This window comes from Peromyscus californicus, unplaced genomic scaffold (assembly GCF_007827085.1).
Source record: "Peromyscus californicus insignis strain IS unplaced genomic scaffold, ASM782708v3 Scaffold_4__1_contigs__length_199733344, whole genome shotgun sequence".
Lineage (NCBI taxonomy): Eukaryota > Metazoa > Chordata > Mammalia > Rodentia > Cricetidae > Peromyscus > Peromyscus californicus.
Genome location: NW_026294562.1, coordinates 35,747,394 through 35,767,356, shown reverse-complemented (window position 1 = coordinate 35,767,356; position 19,963 = coordinate 35,747,394). Strand labels below are relative to the sequence as shown.

Sequence of the window (19,963 nt, the reverse complement as noted above, 5' to 3'; positions counted from 1 at the left end):
ATTGAGAAAAGTGCGTTGAGTCCCCTTTCTGTTCCATTGAGTTGAGGTCAGGGCCCAGGACCTGGCTTCTGTTGGTGGCAGGGATCCTCTAACTGCTCTTCTCCTGATAGCTGAGACAGGAAGTGGTGGCCTGCATGCGGAGGGATACCACCCTGGAGACGGCCCTCAATTCCAAAGCTTACAAGCGGAGCAAGCGTCAGACCCTGAGAGAGGCGCGCATGACCGAGAAACTGGAGAAGCAGCAGAAGATAGAGCAGGAGAGGAAGCGTCGACAGAAGCACCAGGTCCTTAGACCTTTGCATACCCTTCCTGGTCAGAGGTGCCCCATGCGGTCAGAGGTCGGGGTCACCATGTTTTCCAGGTTGGGGTGGGGGGGGTGTCATACAACAGAAAGGTAACCTGGAGTTTTTATAGTACAGAGACATCATTTCAGAGATGGGAGAGTGCCCTGCTTGGCTTTGAGTTGCTGTGATAAAAGGCTGACCAAATAGCGTGGGGGAGGAAAGGCCTTATTTGATTTGCAGGTTAACAGTCCATCATTATGGGAAGCCCAGGAAGGAACTCGAGGCAGGAACTGAAGCCAAGACTATGGAGGAACACTTCTCACTGACCCTCTCTTTCCTCCCTCTCCCTCCGTCTCCCTCCATATGTAGTCGTGTGCCCTGTGTTTGCTTGATGCTCACAGAGGCCAGAAGGTGGTGGCTTTGGATTCCCCTGGAGCTAGAGTTACAGGTGGTTTTGAGCAACAATATGATGGGTGCTGGGAATTGAACCCATACCTTCTATAAGGTGAACAAGTGCTCTTAATTGCTGAGCCATCTTCCCAGCCCCGAGCGGGAAGTTATTTTTCTACAGTATTCTAGGCTCTTTGAAGGACCCAGCTGGAGGATTCACGGGGGCAGATCTTAAAAAACATTCCTTTCTAGAGGGTTGGAAACATTGATGTAGGATTTGGTTTTTGTCTCATGATTGTTTTATTGTGCTTAATCTAGTGCCTAACTTAGTTTCCTTTTGCAAAAAGAAAAAGAAAAAAAATGAAAGATTTTAGTGTAAGTAGGGTACATATTTCCCCTCCTTCTGAAAAGTGAATTAGGATTACATATGGCAGTTTCAGCTTTGTATAAACTTATTTTGCATCACAGTTCTAAATTTAAGTTGGAACAGAAGAAATGTGGTTTTCACTGGAAATGCCCAGAACCCTCATGTTTATTTCAAGGTGACAGAACAATGAGCTGTAAACTTTTTCATTGAGGTTTTATAGGTCAGCCTTTGTTCTTGCTCTTTCCATTGCTGGTGACCACACCCTGGAGGTGAGGGCGGCATCTCTTCCCTAGGCTTACAGCGTACAGATAAAGGAAGTCTTTCTTCCCACTAGCCCATAGCCCAGTTAGTCTTTTTTGCCTTTCCCCATTTTTGGACGTCCACACTGTGGAGTGAAGGCGTCCACTCTTGCCTAGGCGCACAATCACACTAGCCCAGAGCCCATGACCTGTACTGCCGAGGCTCCAGGCAGGGCCCCCACCATCAATAGACTGCAGTCTTTGAGTGATGTCAGTGCACATGGCAGCATCTTTGGGTATGCCGATGCTTCACTGGGAAGTGTACCTACCCAAAGCATCCCTTTCTCCCTCTCATGAATCCTGTAGGAATACCTGAACAGTATTTTGCAACATGCAAAAGATTTTAAGGAATATCATCGGTCTGTGGCTGGGAAGATCCAGAAGCTGTCCAAAGCAGTGGCAACTTGGCATGCTAACACTGAAAGGGAGCAAAAGAAGGAGACGGAGCGGATCGAGAAGGAGAGGATGCGGAGGCTGATGGTAAGGGCCCCACGTGAGACTGGGAAGACACTCTGCTTGCATCTTCCCGCACAGAGAATGTGACACGAGGCATCAAGAGAAGAAAGGGAAGCTGCTCGTCTGTCTGTCTGTCTGTCTGTCTCTCTCTCTCTCACACACACACACACACACACACACACACACACACACACACACACACAGGCAAAACATTCATATGTGTCTGAACTTCTGGAGTTAGAGTGAGAACTTTCTTTTTAATAATCCAGGGTTGCACGTGAGGAGCCATAGTAGTTTTGTGTCCTAGGGTACCATCATCATCCACTTATGTAGCTTCTCAAGAAAGACGAGTGTGGTGTTTTGCAGGAGTTTGGTAATCACATCTAGAATGGCAAATGCAGTCCTTTTAAACATGTGATTTTTTTTTTAGATGAATGACTAAGAGTGTTTTGAATGAATAGTTTACAAAGTTATATCTTTGAATCGAAGATTCACACTCATTCGCTTCCCTCCCCCCACTTGGCATTCATAATTTTACTAATTCTATAAATTTACTAAATTATTCTCGAACTTAAAAACTGACTTGTAAGTTAATTTGAAAGTTTTTCTGTGGCAGCTCTGGTGTCTCAAAAGTTGTTTTGCATCTTTACTTCTGCAGTTAGTTAGTTTTGAATGGATATACAGACACAGGTTTGTGTCATTGGCGTGAGTGTTAGCTTTTACTGACCATTTGTGCCTGGAATTGGGCAAAGCATACCATGGAATTTAGAAAAATAACTAAACTGTACAGGTGATAAGAGACCCGACACTCTGTGTGGGACAGAATTCCTGAGTGGGTCAGAATACACCTCACCTCCTAAATACAGTTCTAGAAGTTCTTAAGATACTGTCTTCCTTGCTGGGGTCCCGGTTGGGGTTTTATAAGTCTCACCGCTTTCTGACCCTTTCGCCGTCTCTGGGATGGAGAATACTGTCAAGAGCCTTTGCTCTAGTTAGGGAGACCATTGTGTAGTAAACGGAGCAGTTAACAGACAAATTTGTCTGATTCGACTGAAGGAAGACTGTATTAGAACTCCAGCAACAGATTGGTTTGACACCAATGATTAAGCATTTGCAAATCATTAATTTTTGCAATTAAATGATGGAATATACAGATAATAGAGAAACCGAAGTTTTTTTTATCATTCTTTCTTCAAGTGAGATCAACCATAGCCAAAAGCAATTAGAGTTATAATAGCATTGGAGTTCATGCTCATTCACCGGGCAGACAGCAGCTAGTCTGAGTGATGAGGCTGCTGTCGCTCCGCCACGTGCTGGAGTGACATCCTACAGCTGAGTCCCCGAGCTCTTCTGGGGTAGAGCCACCTCTTAGAGAATGTACCGTGTTCTCCTTTTATTCAGGTATCATAGGAAAGTATTTTGGAATGTTCTGTCGTGGGGACATCTAAAAGAGACTTCTCTCTAAATGGCTCAGAGGACATCAGGAGTTTTCTTCTACTTGATCTCATCGCGTTACTGGATGGGAGGTGGAAGTGGAAATTACGGGGTTTGTTTTATCGCTCCGTAGAATGAGATTTCAGGAGCTAAATGACTTCTCTCCAGTCACCTAGGCTTGCATCAGATTTTGCATCATTTTGAGTGGCTCAGGAAGCACAGAAAGTGGGAGAGAGCTGACTTGGAGTGTCGGTCATATCCCACCCGCAGTGGGGCTTTGTGCAATGATTTTTCTACAGACTTTGGAGTCCTGGGCCCAAGGTGTTGCACATTTCTAAATTTGCCAACGTGCAGACTCCACTGCTAGCTTGTGCAGCCTGGCTCATCCTGTGGGCCCCAGGCACCACCAGATTCAGGTTGTGAGCAGTCGAGAGGGGTGCGAAGTGGACCTGTGAATGTCCGTCCATCATGCTGTCATCCTTCTCCCCTTCCTGAACAGGCTGAAGACGAAGAGGGCTACAGGAAACTCATCGACCAAAAGAAAGACAGACGCTTAGCTTACCTTCTGCAGCAGACTGATGAGTATGTGGCCAATCTGACCAACCTGGTTTGGGAGCACAAGCAGGCCCAGGCGGCCAAAGAGAAGAAGAAGAGGAGGAGGAGGAAGAAGGTGCGCTCTTTTTCCTGGCAGCTTTAACCTGTGATGTATGTCCAAAGACTGGTTTTAGATGAGCATTGCTCTCTGTTAAGAACCACTTCTAGCTTATGGGAGGTTTAGATTACTGACTTGCAGCAGTGGCATCGATTAGTATGGTGTAAAATTAGATGACGTCTTAGAGACCAGGGTATAAAAAGATTATTGCAGTGATGCAGTTCACAGTCTGTATTCCTACTGTTTAATACAGTGTAATATTTCAGTATACACAGTCATTAGGAGATAAAAGAATGTAGACACAAATGAACACTGGGTAGGTTTAATGCCAGTGTGGCAGGGACTTCTAAGTGGAAAATTAAGAAGAAAAAATGCAGTGTCGAGACAGTAGCAAGCCAAGGGAAGACATGAGAAATCTTTGGGATGCCCTGGACACACACATTTCAGTCTGTTCGGACAGATGAAAACGATGGACATTTTAATTCAGTTCTGGTGTCACAGTAAGGTAAGTATATTGACATAAAGTTTTACTAGTTAGAACTAGAAGGACAGTCTCATGTCAAATATAGCCTAATGACACAGGAACTGAGGGACAACACTTAGTACTCTGCTCTGCAGATAATTGCATCTCAGTTCAGGAAGTTGCTGAGTATGGACCAGAAAAATCTAGATCTTCTTGGAGGTTGAAGTGTCCAGTCAGCATCCCACAGACCGAGGGCTCAGCATCCTAAAAGAAAAATAATGTCCTCTGTATTGAAAATGTGCAGACACTTTCTTGGCACTGTGTCCCAAACAGCCTTACATGACATTTAGGTTGCACAGGTAACATGTGTAGTCACAAGATGATTAAGTATGTAGGAGGATGCAGGCATGTCACATGGGAGCACTGTGACATTTGCCCAAGAACCTTGTGCATGTTCGGATTTTGGTTTCCACAGACTTTGGTCTCCTGGAACCATTGCCTGGTGGGTACTGAGGCACAGACAGCTGCATTTTGTTTTCATAGTAACTTCTGATTAGGCCGGGTACAAACATCAACAGAAAATGTTCATTAGAACTCTGAAAATGGAGGGTTAGTAGCATTTAATCATTTACTCTCTGCACTGAATAATTGAACAGAATGTTTTTCAAAAAAAAATAATTAATTTCATGGCTCCTGAATTCTCATACCTGTTTCATAATTAAGGAGGAGGAATAAATGATTGAGAAGGCGCCTTCTTGTACCTGATTCTCTTCGTCTCTGATATCTCACCTTATTGTGTAGACGAGGTGAAGAGGGATGGCTTCGCACTTGGATTTAGACATTTTATCGATGAGGAGTTCCTCATTTTCTTGTTAGTGTAGCCTTATAGACTTTGCAGAACTTCCAGAGCCAGTAGAAGGGCACAGAGGCACACAGATACAACACTGGACTAGTCTGCAAGCAGACCCCCTTCAAGGCCAGCTCCCGTTTTCCCTGTTCTGCAGAGGTTGCCACTGTTAATGTTTTGTCGCGTTCAAGCTCTTTATATTTCCTTGTGATTAAAAGCTAATGGCCCAGATTTGAGCTTCTAGTTTATAATTAATAGATTCCTGCTGTGGAATTAGATAGTCACATCACCACAGGCAAAGAAAGAAATGATTGAGTGTTGACGATTATGCCTATATTTTTACATTGTTTTGTGTGGAGCGGGGATCTGTTGCGGTTTTTCTCATGGTTCTGCTTATTCTATCAGATCTGTAGATCGGTGGGTGTGCTCCTTGCAAATAGTCCTTCTTTCTAGTTTATACTTTCATTTACCAGCACTTAGAGAGAAGCCTAGGGTGTGTGCTAGAGAAAAAAAAGATGTGATACAGCCATTAATTAAGCATGTACCCAAAATTAATATCTTTACCTGTGAGGATGTAGAAAACTGGAAGTCAAATTGGAGGTAAGGCCCGATTACCTGGCAAAGAAATAAGATACCCAGGCAACAGCTGCCCACTGGGAGCTCTGAGCACCTGATGATTGCCCACTTAACCAATGTGAAGAATGTTCCTTCATTCCAGCCACCTTCTTGGATGCTTTCAGGATGACCAGCACCTGTACACCCTGGCCTTTAGCAAGACTAAGGAGGAGAGCCCTGTTTGCCTTCCTGGGCTCTCTCTCCAGGGAAAGTGGGATGAATAAGGGGGAAAGAAAGGGAGGAAGGGGAGGGGAAGGATGGAAAGAAACAGGCTCTTTCTAGTCCTTCCCACACTCTGTTTCCTTCACTGGAAAGCTTTAAGACCACTCAGAGTAGACACTTCCAGATGTTTCCTTATTAGATGACAAAGGAAGGGGATGCTTTTAAAAGCTGGTTATTTGACCCTTAGTGCTATCTGTAGTTCTCTCCTCGACAGAGTGAGAAATTGAGAGTCGCCTGTTCCAGCTTTTCTGTGGTGGAGGGAACATCAGTGCTGTAGCTGTGGGCTGTGCTCGTAGCATCTCCCCACTGTAAGCTGCAGGCGGTGCCCCCCAGTATCTCCCCCTGTAAGCTGCAGCCTGTGCCCCTCCCCAGCATCTCCCCACTGTAAGCTGCAGCCTGTGCCCCTCCCCCCCAGCATCTCCTCACTGTAAGCTGAAGGCTGTGCCCCTCCCCCCCCCCAGCATCTCCCCACTGTAAGCTGCAGGCTGTGCCCCTCCCCCCCCAGCATCTCCCCACTGTAAGCTGAAGGCTGTGCCCCCCAAGTATCTCCCCGAAGCTTTAGATAGTATGCTGTCCCTGTTTACAATCTTGAAAATTCAACAAGGCATCAATGCACTTTTGATTTGGAGAAAAGCTGCATTACTCAGTGAAATAATAGCCCAGAGCTGGTGGCCATAGAGATGCAGGCACCTAAGATCCTGAGATTGAAGAGGCCCCTGGCATGGCTGGCCTTGAAGTTTGATTGGATAAGGATTACTTTCACCTTTCCATGTTAAACTAGTATATAGTTGGTTTTTAATTTTTTTCTTTCTATTTTAATCACCCTGCATAGCAGAGCCTTTGCTGTTCTTGGAGAATCTGTGGTTTAGTGTTGCGCATGAACAATAGGGTTAGCTTCCTATAGCGTGTCTTGACCTTGTTAATTCGGTTCTCTTCCCCCTTTGGTGCATTTCTATGCAGTGTACGTTTATAAATTACTTAGAATCTTCTCGTTCTCAGCCTTGTCTTTCTTTATTGGCCTTGAAATGGAAGAGGGAAAAAGTCAATTCTGTGTCTGTACTTAAAGGTCATAGGAGAAATACATTTTAAAAATTGAGCTAGTGTGTTATGTGAAAGCAAGCTCTGCATTTCGGGGTGAATGCTCACAGCAGCATTCACCCCGACCTTGAGGACTCTGCTTCACCACTGTGTTCTGACACATCTACAGGTGGATAGAAGGAAGAAAAGAAAAAGGATAAAAAGGGCGGGGCTAGGTAAAACCACCAAGCGTGTGCAGACCTGGTTGCGCATGGGACCACCCTCCATATCACGCTAGCATGTAGCCTTGAAAATTCAGAGCTACATAAGAAAATGTTTGTGTACTAATTTGTTCTTAGTCCCTTGTAGGGTAATATTAAAAGGTGTGTTATAGAGTGCTCTGTCTATTATCCAGCAGAAGGGTCGGTTCTAGTTTAATTTCTGTGGCTGTGATTAAACACCATGACCAAAAGCAGCTTAGGAAAAGGAAAGGTTATTTCAGCTGGTACATCCAGGTGACACTCCACCGCTGAGGGAAATCAAGGCAGAAACTCAAAGCAAGAACCTGGAGATGCAGACAGAGGAAGGCTGCTTGCTGAATCACTCCTGCTCGCTGGCTGGTGCTCAGCTAGCTTTCTCTGACAGACAGCCCAGTCCCACCATGCTACCACCTATCGTGAGCTGGACCTTCCCACATCAATCAAGAAAGTCTCTCACAGATGTGGCCACAAACTGAGCTGGACCAGTCCCTCAGCCGAGACTCCCTTTTCCCAGCTGAAACTAAGTTGTACCAAGTAGACAATAAAAGCTAAGCAGGACAAAGGGATAGAAATACTTTTTACCCCCCAGCTCTGCTGTGAGGCTTATGTAGCAACGTTATCTAAGGCATTTGGGGCACTTGCTGGTACATAGTAATGCTCAGCAAATATTGGTCGCTACATCAAGCAATTTTGTGATGAATGGGTGGATGATGTTGAAATACACTTGCTTTTTCCTTATGTTTGTTTGTTTGGCTTTTGAAAGTCAAGTCCTGTTCTGGGCACTTGTCTCCAACCAAGCCTGACTACTGACCTGATACATGATAGAAGGACAGAACTGATTTCTGCATTGTCCTCTGGCCTTCATGTGTGCTCTGTGGCACATGGATGGACACACACACACACACACACACACACACACACACACACACACACACACGCTTGACTTTTTTTTTTTTTTTTTTTTGGTTTTTCGAGACAGGGTTTCTCTGTGTAGCTTTGCGCCTTTCCTGGAACTCGCTTTGGAGACCAGGCTGGCCTCGAACTCACAGAGATCCACCTGGCTCTGCCTCCCGAGTGCTGGGATTAAAGGCGTGCGCCACCACCGCCCGGCTTGACTTTTTTTAATATAATAAATAAAAAAATAAAGACTATTTTTACCTGCATTTGGACTGCATATTTTATGATAAATTGCTCATTTATTTTTCTGTTTATCTTTTTTTTAAACAACAGGGTCACACGTAGCCCAGGCTGGCCTTGAACTTGTTACATAACCAAGGATGACCTTGACCTCTACTGCCTAAGTGCTAGGATTGTTGGCAGGGACCAGCATGGCTAGCTAGTTCTTTTTTTCTAATTGTGGATTGGTTGTATATAAGTAGAGGATATCTTTTAAGACAGTGACAGATATTTGGATGCTGGGGCCTGTAGAAAGGGTGTGAGGATTTATTATTTTGGCAGACCCTGCTTGCCACAAGGCTTACCAGCAGCTCCTACAGAGGGAACTTTCTGATTTGCATGGCCTCTGCTTTAGCGTGCTTTCTAGTGATAACAAAGTATTTCTCATAGTGTTTTAGGTACAGTTTTTGCATAAGCTGTGGCTAGGAGCTCTTACCAGAGGTACCCCATTGATTGCTTAGTTCACCTGTCTTGGTTCAGCATCTAGTACTATTTGACACCTAGCAAAAATTAGATGTAAAGTTCTCCCTTCAACCTCTTCAATGAGGTGTATACTATTGGAAATAACATCCTTGTTGTATGTTTTTGATGTGTCTTAAAAACCCATGATATTAATGGACATATGCTTTAGCCCATGGACACCACTGCCAGATTGTTGGTTGAGTTTTCTGCCTCGCCAATCAGCTCTATCCCACCAGCCAGCTCCTAAATAACCACACAGAGACTTATTACTAATCATAAATGATCAGCCCATAGCTTAGGCTTGTTACTAACCAGCTCTTGCAACTTAAATTAACCCATATTTCTTATCTAAGTTCTATCACATGGCTCATGGCTTGTTACCTCATTTCCTACACATCCTGCTTCCTCTGCGTCTGGCTGGTGACTCCTGAGACTAAGCCCTTCTTCTTCCTAGCAACCTCCTAGTCTGACTCTCCTGCCCAATCTCTTCCTGCCCAGCTATAGGCTAGTCAGCTCTTTATTAACCCATGAGAGTAATACATATTTATAGTGTACAAGGATTGTTCCACAGCACCAGGTAGTGCTTTCATCATGGGTTTGGCTTAGTTTGTTTTATTGTGTACTAACATACAGAGCGTCAGATTTCCAGTATAGTGTTTCCTCATGCAAAGTTTGGTTTTCTTTCCTCCTGGCCCCTGCTGTTCCCCCATCATCCTTCTCTTCCTTGTACCCTCCCACTCCTTGTCGAGCTTCCGTTCTGTTCTTATGGGACGTAGGCTCCTTCGCACTCTGTATCCTGTCCTCAGTGCCTTTGGGTCTCCTCTTTCAGTCTGTTGAAGTTTCATAGCCTAGACCAACTCTCACACCCCATATTTACATTATCTTCTTCTTTATGTTAGAAGGTAGGATTCCAGGATGAGAGAAAGTGTGGTAAATTTCGTCTTTCTGAGTGACCTCAATATTGTCAAGTTTCGAAGTCCTTTTATTCTTCTCTTCCCCATACCCACCTCCCACCCACTTTTATAAGTACAGCTCAAGGCTCTTACACATTGAAGGGGAGAGCCTTCTTGACATGGTACATTATTCAATACAGTGATTGGAAGTGTAGTTTTTAACCTTTTTAGATATTAAACACAGCCATCCGAGCCTGCTGGGATGATTGTCAGTGAAACAAAATAATAATGTCGTTGAGGCATTCACTGCAAATTCAAGTTACTCCCCACCTTTTCCGATTATTTTATCTCTACTGTTTTCCCAATGATTCCTTCCAAGGCTCCATAGGTGGATGGAAACTGCTTAGTCAGCGCTACCTCTGTGTGTGTGTGTGTGTGTGTGTGTGTGTGTGTGTGTGTGTACTGTATGGCGAGCTGTGAGCACCCTGCCAACGCAATTAGATTCATTTGATCAGTTCAGTGTCCAAAATGGGTGAAACCAGTTTGAATCAAAGTCCTGTTCAACTGGCTTGACCAGCTACCTGAGTCAAACGTTCACATTGGCTTTCTCTGTACAGCACTACCCAGGCAATGTGCAAATGCCTGCTAATTTGATATTCCCGGGCATTTTTTATTGCCTGAGCACCTGTCTCGGTGCTCAGAGGCCCACTTAAATGACAGTAAAAATAAACCAAGTGGCTCCTGGAAGCTTCATTTCCAGAAAAGCAGAATGAGCCCTTAAGGTGCCCTCACATTTGGACGCTACTCCAGCACACTGTGGCAGTACCTGCTGGGGGAGAAGATGGGTTATTTCCTAATATAGGCTGTAAAACATTTGACATAAAACTGTTTCCTTACAAAACGAGGCTGTTTGCAGCCTCTGGGTCGTAGTCTAAACAGACTGCCCTACTGAAGTCTGTCTTCTTGAGTTCAGCGGACAAGAATTTTCCTATTTCCGGATGCCCTTCCTCCTGTAGCCCCACTGTTCATTTTATATGCCTCCTGAGTGCAAGGTGCATCCTCTGCTGTGTTTGTGGACATTCTAAAGTGGGGAATGTAGATTGACATTGGCCTTTGAAATTGTGAACCCAAATCCATTTGAGTTTTAGTAGTTTTTAGTAATGAGTAATCTTTAGTTAGAAGTAATTTGTATTACACGTATCCCCTGACGTGAGTAGGTTAATTATGCTTCCATCCCCACATAAGCATAATTAGTTTGCCATGTTTTGTTAGATAGAAGAAGCCGGTATGGGGTTGCTTTGGTCTTGATTAATGAATGGACTGCAGTGTTTTAGTTTGCTTTGTTTGTTTTTGGGGGAGGGGGTGTTTTGAGACAGGGTTTCCCTGTGTAGCCTTGGCTGTCCTGGAACTCACTCTGTAGACCAGACTGCCCTCAAACTCACCAAGATCTACCTGCCTTTGCTGGGATTAAAGGCGTGCACCACACCATCACTGCCTGGCTAGTTTTTGTTGTTGTTGTTGTTGTTTGTTTGTTTAAATTAATGAGGTTGAGCGTAGGCAACAGCCAGCAGTACTAGAGTATGTGTTTGTGATTCCATGACACAGCCAACTGTATGAGAAGATGTCTCAGGCAGTGGGAAGACTCATTTCTGCCACATCTGCACCGAGCTGTCTCACCTGGGGCCCAGAGACGATCCAAAGTCACAGTCTCTTGTGTATAGAGTAAGAAGGGGAAGGAATTTTGGTGTTGTTTTCTGTGTTGACATTAAAACATGAGTTTGGTGTGAGAATGTGGATTTCTGAAAGTGCACCAACTAGACATCAGAAGCCCAGCCATGACGAGAGGGCCTGGCATCTCTCTCTGTAGAGTAGACTGCCACTTGGCTTCCATGTCTCAAAATGTGTAGCAGGACTGGATCCAAGTACAGGGTGGGAGTGAGGGAGGTGACACAGGACCCTAGCTCAATGATGAATTGTATGTGTGTTCTTAACCATTTTACCACATGACAAATATTTTGGCTCCTAATTGCAATGATGATAGTAATAATAATAATAATAAACAATAACAACAAAAATAATACTACGAATTATTCAGTGAATAGAATCTAAGCGAAGCACATGGCTCACAATGGTAGTATGTTCCTTTTTTGTCTGCTACATACTCATTTAGTGATTCCTAAGTGCTAGGCACCCCTGTAGGCATGAATCCTCCCTGAACAAACAGAAGCTCTTGACCTCATAGCCTTAGCAGGCAGTTTTTAGAGAGTGCCATAGCCAGTCTTAATTATAGGCCTAACACTAGCTCCTGACCTACGTTCATGATCCTGAACTATGGAAGTGTTTTTGTCATGTACCATGTGGAATGAGCAGGTTGAAACTGGTCCAGTCCTACTGCAGAGACAGTAAGGCAAAGAGAAGCTTATTTGCTCTAGGTTATACAGCTAAGGCCTCATGTGCTGTCAGAGATGTGATTGACACACAACTCGTCTAATCCCAGAACCAAGGGTGGATGGACTTCTAATAATACTTTGCTTCTTGATGCCTAATGGTATTGAAAATAGATAGTTTAGGGGACTTTAAGTAATGAAAGGGTCTGATTATGAGGCAGTTTTTAGATAATGCTCTGGCTAGCTCATAGTATATTCATAGGAGTATGCCGTGGAATAGTTTTGATTCTATTCATTTATGGCGCTTCAAGCTTTTTAATGTGCTATTCATTGAAATGGTGATCCAGTTCCACTCACTAGCTATTTCAAATTGGCTTTTTCATTGTCTCCTTTGATTTTCTTTGTTGGCCAAATTTGTAGCTTATTTCTGGTTTGTATGGAAAGAATGGTGGGATTAATTGACTTTCTCTCATTAATTAAAACCATCTCTGGAGTATAATGCTGGAGAATTCCAAAAATGGAACCTTCAGTGTCTGGTAGCAGGATGGTTTCTCTTCTGCACACAAGGTTTCTGTCGCTGTTGGAGTGCCTTCCCAGGCTAGGTGGGGAGCCCATGCCTGTGATTCCGTTTGTCAGCCCTCTGAGCCTGCACTTACTTTCTCCTCTAGTCAGCAAGACAGAAAAGACAAGTCTCGGGCCAGTCTCAGTGTAGGAGCCTTTATTTTCCTAATCTTGGGTAGAAACTCTATTGTTTATGCTTCATCATCGCCCCCTGCTGTCTGTCTGTCTGTCTGTCTTCTCTGTTCTCTGTCTCTCCCAGGGGGAGTGTGCATGTGCGTGCGTGCTTGCGTGTGCACATGTGTATGATAGGGACATGGAGAGTGTATTTGGTAAGAAAATTATAAATTACATCGTAAAGAACTTTAAAAAGTCTTATGTTTGTGGGACTTCTTCAGTGTGGAAAAAACATTTTCAGTAAAGTTGCTTTCTTAAGAGACTAATTATTTTCACAGAAGGTAAAAGTATCAGTAGAACGACTATCTTAAATAAGCTGAGGAGAGTTAATTTTGATTCCATAGTTTTGCATATATTTTTCAATGAACTGAAAGAGTCCTGGGATAGAAAGCTTATTTTCTTAAATATCTTAGTAAAGTAAATGACTGCAGCTTTTCCTTCCTATATTTTATTATATAGAATTAGTATGGTTTTTTGAAGTAGAGATTCTGTATATAAAATATTTTACCTGTCAGGTGTTATAAATTGCAGACATTATTGACCATTTTATATGTGTTGCGTATGAGGCTTGGGTCTGTGTATAATGTGGCATCATCCTGCTTTCTCATTCCCTTGTCATTGAGGCACATAGAGGCTAATGGACTAAGGCAGTGGAATATTTCAGCAATGGTAGATGATGGAATTTTTCATGAGAAGATACACATCAATTTCCCTACATACACATTGTGGAAATACTATATATTATGAACGCCAATTAGATGGAATGGAAATCACCCAGGGAACTCAGAGAATTTGGTTTTGTTCTGTATTTTTATGACTGAGGAGCGGTTTAGAGCTGATTGTGATGGACAGTTTTAGAATGTTGCTCTTCATTGCTGATGAAAACTTGCTTAGGGAATAGGAAAGTCGAGCTAATTATGTCAGGATTTGTCTTCCGTGCCAAACACGAGAAAATGTTTCTGATTCTGCCTTCAGGCTTGAGACGGTCTCTGTAGGTCATGGGCTCTGTAGGTCTCTAAAGATACAATCCACAGATCTCCAGTGGGCTGGCCTGGAATCACATCTGGCTTTAAATGACTCCACAAGTTGCTAATACACTGTGTGTTTTGGCCGAGCAAAGAGAAACAAAAATGAAAGGCATTTGCATTTGTGCTTTCGGAGAGGATGCCGGTGGCGTTGAAATAGTTACCTATGGGAGTCTGTCAGTTCCTGTCCTGTATTCTTGATGTATACGTAACACTTGGCATTGTTGTTTTGCAGAAGGCTGAAGAGAATGCAGAGGGAGGGGAGTCTGCCCTGGGACCAGATGGAGAGGTAAGGGAAGTGGCACCCACTGGCTCTTACGTTCTGCTCGGCTAGGGGAGTCGGTCATAGCCTCTGGCATCATTCTTCGTGTACACTAACTCTGTTTTCTCTGAGCCACTCATTTTTATAAAAAAAAGTTACATTCACATGTATGTGAATATGTATGTGTGTCTCTGCATGTTTGTCTATGTGTTTGTACACGTGCGTATATGGGGTGGGGGTTGCCCATAGAGGCCAGAAGAGGGTGTCTGTTCCCTGAATCTGGAGTTATAGACAGTTGAGAGCCCCTGGATGTCTGAAACCAAACTTGGGTCCTTCGCACGAGCAGCAAGTGCTCTGAACTGCTGAGCCATCTCTTCAGCCCCCTGGCTAATCCTTCCAAAAGTAAAAGGAATGCATCCGTGACTGAGGATATGGTAGGGTGTGTAGAGCTCTTGCTATGCAAGCGTGAGGACACATTAGAATCCATGGAATGCACGTAAAGCTGCATGTGTTAGCATGTGTCTGTAGCCCCAGTATTTCCACCGTGAGATGGGAAGCAAAGGCAGGGGAACCCCTGGAAGCCTGAGGACTCTTAGTGACAAACAACACGGGGCCTTTTCTCAAGCGAGGTGAAAGACGAGGTCTGACACCCAAGAGTGTCATCTGTCCTCCACACATGTGCCTGCACACACACACACACACACACACGGAGGGAGAGACTGAGAGAGATTAGAAGCACCTTCCTTCAAACTGTAGGCTATTCACATAGTAGAAAATTAGAATAACACTGTCTCACCATTACTAATCAACTGATAGTTTCTTATATACCCTTCTGTATACAGATTAATATATATCATGACGGCATGGAAGGTGTTAGTGACTAAAGTGATTCAGTGATTACATTTGACAAGAAAATAATACAGAAGCCCAATCTCCCTACTTTATTACGTATTTGAAATCATAAAAATACACAAACCAAATAGTTCACATATTCTGGATTTTCCTTGGGGTATTTCTGTAGGCTTATAATATAGATTGCATGTGGAGCTACCTAGTTATTATCCTTAATTGTATATCCTAGAATTTCTGACACTCTCCTGGGCTCTGGAGGATCTGTCCAGTCATACAAGGAAGAGGTATCAGCCCAGAGAGTTTGTTTTTAAACAACCTTCACTTGTGGACCTTGAAAAGCCTGCTTAGAGCATCGGGTGATGGGGGAATTGCCCATTTCATTCTAGAATCACTGGGCACATGGGTTCCATGTGAGGTCCCATGGCCAGATGCAGGAAAGAAAGGTTAAACTACTGATATGCAGAAACCTCTTAAAATTGAATGCTGGGCTAGCCACTCTAAGCCATCACAGGGAAGGAATAGATCAGGGTGAATGTTAATGTGTAAGAAACTCTAGACAGCATGCCACCAGGGTGGAATGCTGTATCAGAGCTCTTTGAGGCAGCAAGGGCTTGCAGGACCCCAGCCTTTTCTGAGAAGGCTGCCTGTCATCTGCAGTTTCCAGGCACCCGGGGTGACTGAACACCTTGTCCTCATCTCTTAGCTTGTGTGGAAGCTAACTTCTGACCTTTGGCTTGTGACATAGGTCTTTTTTTTTTTTTTTTTTTTTTTTTGAATCTTTAGTTTTTAATACCTGTCAGTTCCATTTGCTGAAGTTTGCAAAGTGGGCCTCTTGCTCAGTTTGTTCTGAAATAATGCTCTTCCTTCTTTTCTGGGCTCGCTCTGTGCTCTTGCCAGGGTTCTAATTCCACCCACAGTGGTTTCCAATTTTCTCTGAGGTGCGACATTAGCAATAAAACAAGCCATATTATAATAGCCCACGATAACAAGATAGGGTTTTTTTCCCAGGGAAATGGTAGCAAATGCTAGATTTCCCTTTTCTCTCTCGAGTGTGTAGATGACCTTTTCCATTAATGAGGAAGAATCGTATTGCCATGCAAAGCACTGCTACTCAGAACGATTGCTTTAGCCAGCGTAGGAGCAAAGAAAACCGACAGGCCGGGGCAGGCCTTTTCTTTTAAAGTTATCTCTGTGGACAGTCACCAGTATTTGTTGTGATTCTGATGGTGCTTTGTTGAGGGAGTAGGAGGAGAGAACTACTGGGGTTTGGGTTTCTTTTTGGTTAATTTTTTTTCTAAGTTACAATATAGAAAGTAATATCAACCCCCTGGTTTTCCTTATCATTTTTTTTGCTTAATTAGAATAAATTATATGACAATCTTAATTACGCCAATAGTGCTGCATGTATCTATCTGACCACAAAACTAATTAAGAGTAATTTCGGGAAAATTCTGTGAAGTAATGAATTACCTAAACAGTCCGTTTCACTGCTCTTCAGGAAATGGATAGTAGGACGCACACACAAATGGAGCGCTTCCAAATGTCTTACCCAAGGCCCTGCTCCTAGAAGTCGGTCACTCTACAGTTAGTAGCATCCATTTGCATAGGGTTGCTCCACTTCCAGCCCCTGTAAGACAGTCTGTTCCCCGGGGCACATTAACTCTAACCTCTGCAATTTCACAGAACTCTTAATTTTCTGAGCAAGCTATTTTATTATTCAAAGATAATGAACTTCATCTTTTTCTTGGTCAGTTCTTCAGGTTTCAGAGAGGCAGGGTTTTCTTATTTGTTTGTTTGTTTGTTTATCGTACCCACAATTCCAGTGGTTGAATTAGACCCCATTCTGGTGGGTTGATTTCAGATAAAGCACATGGTTTTGTAGCAGATGACGTGGGCTGCACTTTGTTGCTCGATCCAAAACCACAGCTCGAAGGAATTGTCCCCTGCAGAGTGTTAGGTGAAGGATTGAGGAACCATTAGTTCTAAATGACCCAGATCAGCTTTGCTTGCCTGAAATAAGAACAGAATTTGTTCCAGGGCAAGTATCCCTTGTCCTAAATGCTTGCAGCCAGAAGTGTTTCAGATTATGAGTTTGGGACTTGGACTTTGGAGTACTTACACATATATGGGATATCCTGGGGATAGGACCTACGTCTAAGAATACATTTATGTTTCATATACAACTTATTTTTCTTTTCACGTAGGCCTTAATGCATAGTCTGAAGGTGACTTTATTTATTATTTTAGTGTGCTTGTGTTGTGATTAACTATGGATGGCCTTTCCCATGGTGCCAGTTAGAGAATTTCCCACTTTGCCGTCATGTCCATGCTCAGAAAGTTTCAAGTTTTGCATTTTGGGGTTAGAAGTGTTCAGTGTAACTGAACAGGAAAAAGGCTACCTAGAGAATCTGTCTTAGGGCTCGAACCTAATTTTATATTTTCCTGTGCATCTGCTCTAGTAAAGACATGACTGCTGTTGGGAGCAGGCAGGAGCTTGTCACGGTCAATGTCACTACACTGACATTGCTGCCACCTTGATTTGACCTTCTGTCAGTATGCCTGCACCCCAGCTTCCTTGAACTTCTGTGTCAGAGTCTTGGCAAGTACATCCAGTTAGAAAAGCCGAGGATTCGTACCTGTACGTTAGGGGCCAGGGAGGCCAATGTGTTCAAGGTGTTTTTGTTGAGGATCAAATTCACATGTTAGACAAGCGCTTTACTATTGAGTCACAGCCAAAGCCCCAGATTTCTTTGAGACAGGGTCTCAGTGTGTAAGCTAGGCTGGCCTTTACCTTGTGACCCTTCTATCTCAGCTTCCAGGGTGCTAGTAGAACAGGCATGTGCTGTCATGACTACTTCTTCAGGGTCTTTAGTGGGTGGTGATCTCTCCCTACCGACCAAGACACATTAGGTGCTGAAATGATGAAACACAGAAAGACATTTCAGATACTGGACAGCCAAAAGCCTGAGAAATATCCAGCACAGAACTGAGAGAGCCTCCTAACATCCCAGGCTGACTTGATTTCTTTCCGCTCTCTCTAGCCAATAGATGAAAGCAGCCAGATGAGTGACCTGCCTGTCAAAGTGACACACACAGAAACTGGCAAGGTCCTCTTTGGACCAGAAGCACCCAAAGCAAGTCAGCTGGATGCCTGGCTGGAGATGAATCCTGGGTATGATATAGAAACAGTTACTGGGATTCTTGGGGCTTTTTTTTTTTTTTTTGATGAAGGGTGGGTGTGGCATCCCTTATAAAATTCCCACACAAAACCTGTGTAGCCTTTGCTGAGTGATGGTGAAGTTTTCTATCTGGATTAGTCATCTGTTAAGTAGGATGCTGCTGTTAAGTCACGTATGCCTGTGTTTATAACTCAGAGATCAGCCCCCTCGTCTCCTCTGCTTGTCTCTAGCTATGAAGTTGCACCCAGATCTGACAGTGAAGAGAGTGACTCTGACTACGAGGAAGAGGTACGTGGACATCTTTCTCTCTCTTTGCGGTTCGCCGGCTTGAAAGTTAATGGAGGAAGAAGTGTGTCCCCGTGACACACTTAGCCCCCAAAGCCTCCTGCCCCTGCCTCCTGGGTGTGTTTTCAGTTGATGACTGGGCCTAAGCATCTGGATAGACTCTGATGGTGTGTGCTAGTGACTGCGGTCATCTCTTGAGGGCCCCTGGCTGGTGAGACATCTTGATGAATGCTAAATTCATTTGGAACCAAAGAGAAAAGCTACCATTGGACTAGAGGTGATACAAAGGTCTTTGGGGGAAAATTTTGAAGATGGATTGCTTTAGGAAAGGCAGTTCCCCAGCCCTAAATGGTCAGAGTGAGAGCTAACTGCCAGAGAACTTCTGAAGTCTCTTAAGCCTTGGAGTTCATTAGAAGTTATGGATCTGGGGCCTGAAATAGAAATGGCAACATGGGTAAGCTAAAGACTTGAATGCTCATCTGGACTTCTCTTTAACCATGACTCTTAATTTTGAATCCTAGGGTGTGCTGGTTACTCAAAAGGAAATGTGTTTTTCTGTTTCTTGGAAGGAATATTTAACATGTTTAGAATAAGATGAGAATCTTGGATACTTTCACTAGGGATTAAAAAATAGTAAGGGTATTTGTTAGGTTAGTTATGAAATGATTGATTAGTACAAATCAAAAGATTAAGTGATTTTATATCCTTTGCTTGAGTCTGGCTGGTACAGTCATTAAGTCTGGTTTGGACCAGCATACACGACTCCAGTGCGGCATGCCACAGATGGATGCCACGCAGCTGCTGACCCAGCCTTGCCTAATAACTGATGAGGATTTTAAGGCAGCGGTCATTTTCCTTCTGTATTTTGGATCTTTGCTTTCTAAATTAATATACCATGAACATTTACTGCTTTTAGAAAACAATAAAAATTTCATTTAGAAAAACATAACCATTAAAAAGCAAATACTTTTGTGGCATGGTAATATCTCCCGGCTCCTCTCTCTCTCACTCACTCTTGCTTGCTTGAGTGAACGGGTCCATAAATGATCTGTTAGATTTTTTTTTTTTCTGAGTAAGAGCCTGGAAGTATAAAGATAAGATACAGTGGGCAGTTTAGGTAGCCCTTGCCACCCAGATGTTGACAGCTGCAGACACCTCCTGACAGCTGGGAAGAGATGCACTCCGACCAAGTGACAGGAGCCCCAGGCCACTAACCAGTGAGTGACTTGTAGCACCTCATTTCTAGGAGGCACTTCTGAGTGATCTGGTGTCATTGGCTTGATGTCACCATTGGTACTTGTCGTGTGTGTCCATTTTTCAGTCAATTGTTAGGAAGCACATGTTCACCTTTAGACTGGTTTTGAATGTCAGGTTAGTAGTGGACATAATGAATATTTAGTG

At 43.7% G+C, this 19,963-nt stretch overlaps 1 protein-coding gene across 7 annotated transcripts in view; it reads left to right on the top strand.

Annotated features, from left to right (window-relative positions):
• Smarca2 (SWI/SNF related, matrix associated, actin dependent regulator of chromatin, subfamily a, member 2) overlaps positions 1-19,963 on the top strand; it is a 172,315-nt gene that overhangs the window by 42,822 nt on the left and 109,530 nt on the right. For all 7 annotated transcript variants that reach the window (XM_052714360.1, XM_052714355.1, XM_052714359.1 and 4 more), the window contains exons 7-12: positions 111-284; positions 1,647-1,820; positions 3,730-3,900; positions 14,220-14,273; positions 18,140-18,270; positions 18,508-18,565. In XM_052714360.1, the coding sequence (XP_052570320.1) occupies positions 111-284; positions 1,647-1,820; positions 3,730-3,900; positions 14,220-14,273; positions 18,140-18,270; positions 18,508-18,565 (762 nt within the window). The remainder of the gene's footprint in view (positions 1-110; positions 285-1,646; positions 1,821-3,729; positions 3,901-14,219; positions 14,274-18,139; positions 18,271-18,507; positions 18,566-19,963) is intronic.